General features: G+C 48.3%; 1 protein-coding gene across 1 annotated transcript; it reads right to left on the bottom strand.

The window, feature by feature from the left end:
• Positions 1–32: 32 nt before the first annotated feature.
• Tsp_16065 (conserved hypothetical protein) lies at positions 33–785 on the bottom strand (the record flags this gene model as incomplete). Its single annotated transcript, XM_003367107.1, is given in 2 exon segments — positions 33–313; positions 324–785. Coding segments are annotated over 2 exon segments (743 nt in total), but the record flags the coding sequence as incomplete, so codon positions are not given.
• Between the last annotated feature and the right edge of the window lie 24 nt (positions 786–809).

Below are 809 nucleotides of genomic sequence, written 5' to 3'. Positions count from 1 at the left end.
CTCGCACTGTGGTGGATTCTGTAACAACTCACCTGCCGAATCGACTAGCCCTGAAAATGGATAGCGTTTGAGCTCCAGGCCCATACCTGACCGTCTCAATTACGCACTTTTTTTTCGGAAAAGGTGTAATGAACGTTGAGACGGGTAGGAAGGTCGCGACAGTGTTGCTTTGAAGAGTTTTGAGCGTGAGCTCGCTCGGAGCCGCTGTTGGTGCAGATCTTGGTGGTAGTAGCAAATATTCAAGTGAGAACCTTGAAGGCTGAAGTGGAGCAAGGTTCCATGTGAACAGCAGTTGGACATGGGTCAGTCGATCCTAAGAAAACGGCGAAAGCTTGTTCGAATTTGCGACATGAATTGTAAGACTGAATAATTATTTGTGTGTGTGTTGTGGTGGAGGCGATTGTGTCGTCACCAGTTGTTGTTGTGTGCAGTTGTCGTATGTTTTCGAAAGGGAATCCGGTTGATATTCCGGAACCGAGTAACGGAGACAAAGAGTAGCGCTTTAATCTCTCTGTGGGGTTGGCGTTCAACTCAATCGCGCGGTAACGCAAGCGAACTCGGAAAATGACCGTCGTGAGTTTCGAAAAGAGTTTTCTTTTCTTTTTAAGGGACGCATTCCCTGGAACCGGGTTGTCCGGAGATAGGGATTCTGGTATCCATAAAACGCCGACTTTTTCACGGTGTTCGGAGCGCTCTCGTCGGTACGTGAAAATCCGAGCGACGCCTGGTAAATCTCGTACTTGGTCGTACTGATATCCGCAGCACGTCTCCAAGGTGAATAGCCTCTGGCCGATAGAATAATGTAGGTA

The sequence above is a fragment of the Trichinella spiralis genome (genome assembly GCF_000181795.1).
Source record: "Trichinella spiralis strain ISS 195 chromosome Unknown Scfld4834, whole genome shotgun sequence".
NCBI classification, from domain to species: domain Eukaryota; kingdom Metazoa; phylum Nematoda; class Enoplea; order Trichinellida; family Trichinellidae; genus Trichinella; species Trichinella spiralis.
Note: the sequence above shows the minus strand (reverse complement) of the source record. Positions and strands in the feature narration are given on the sequence as shown.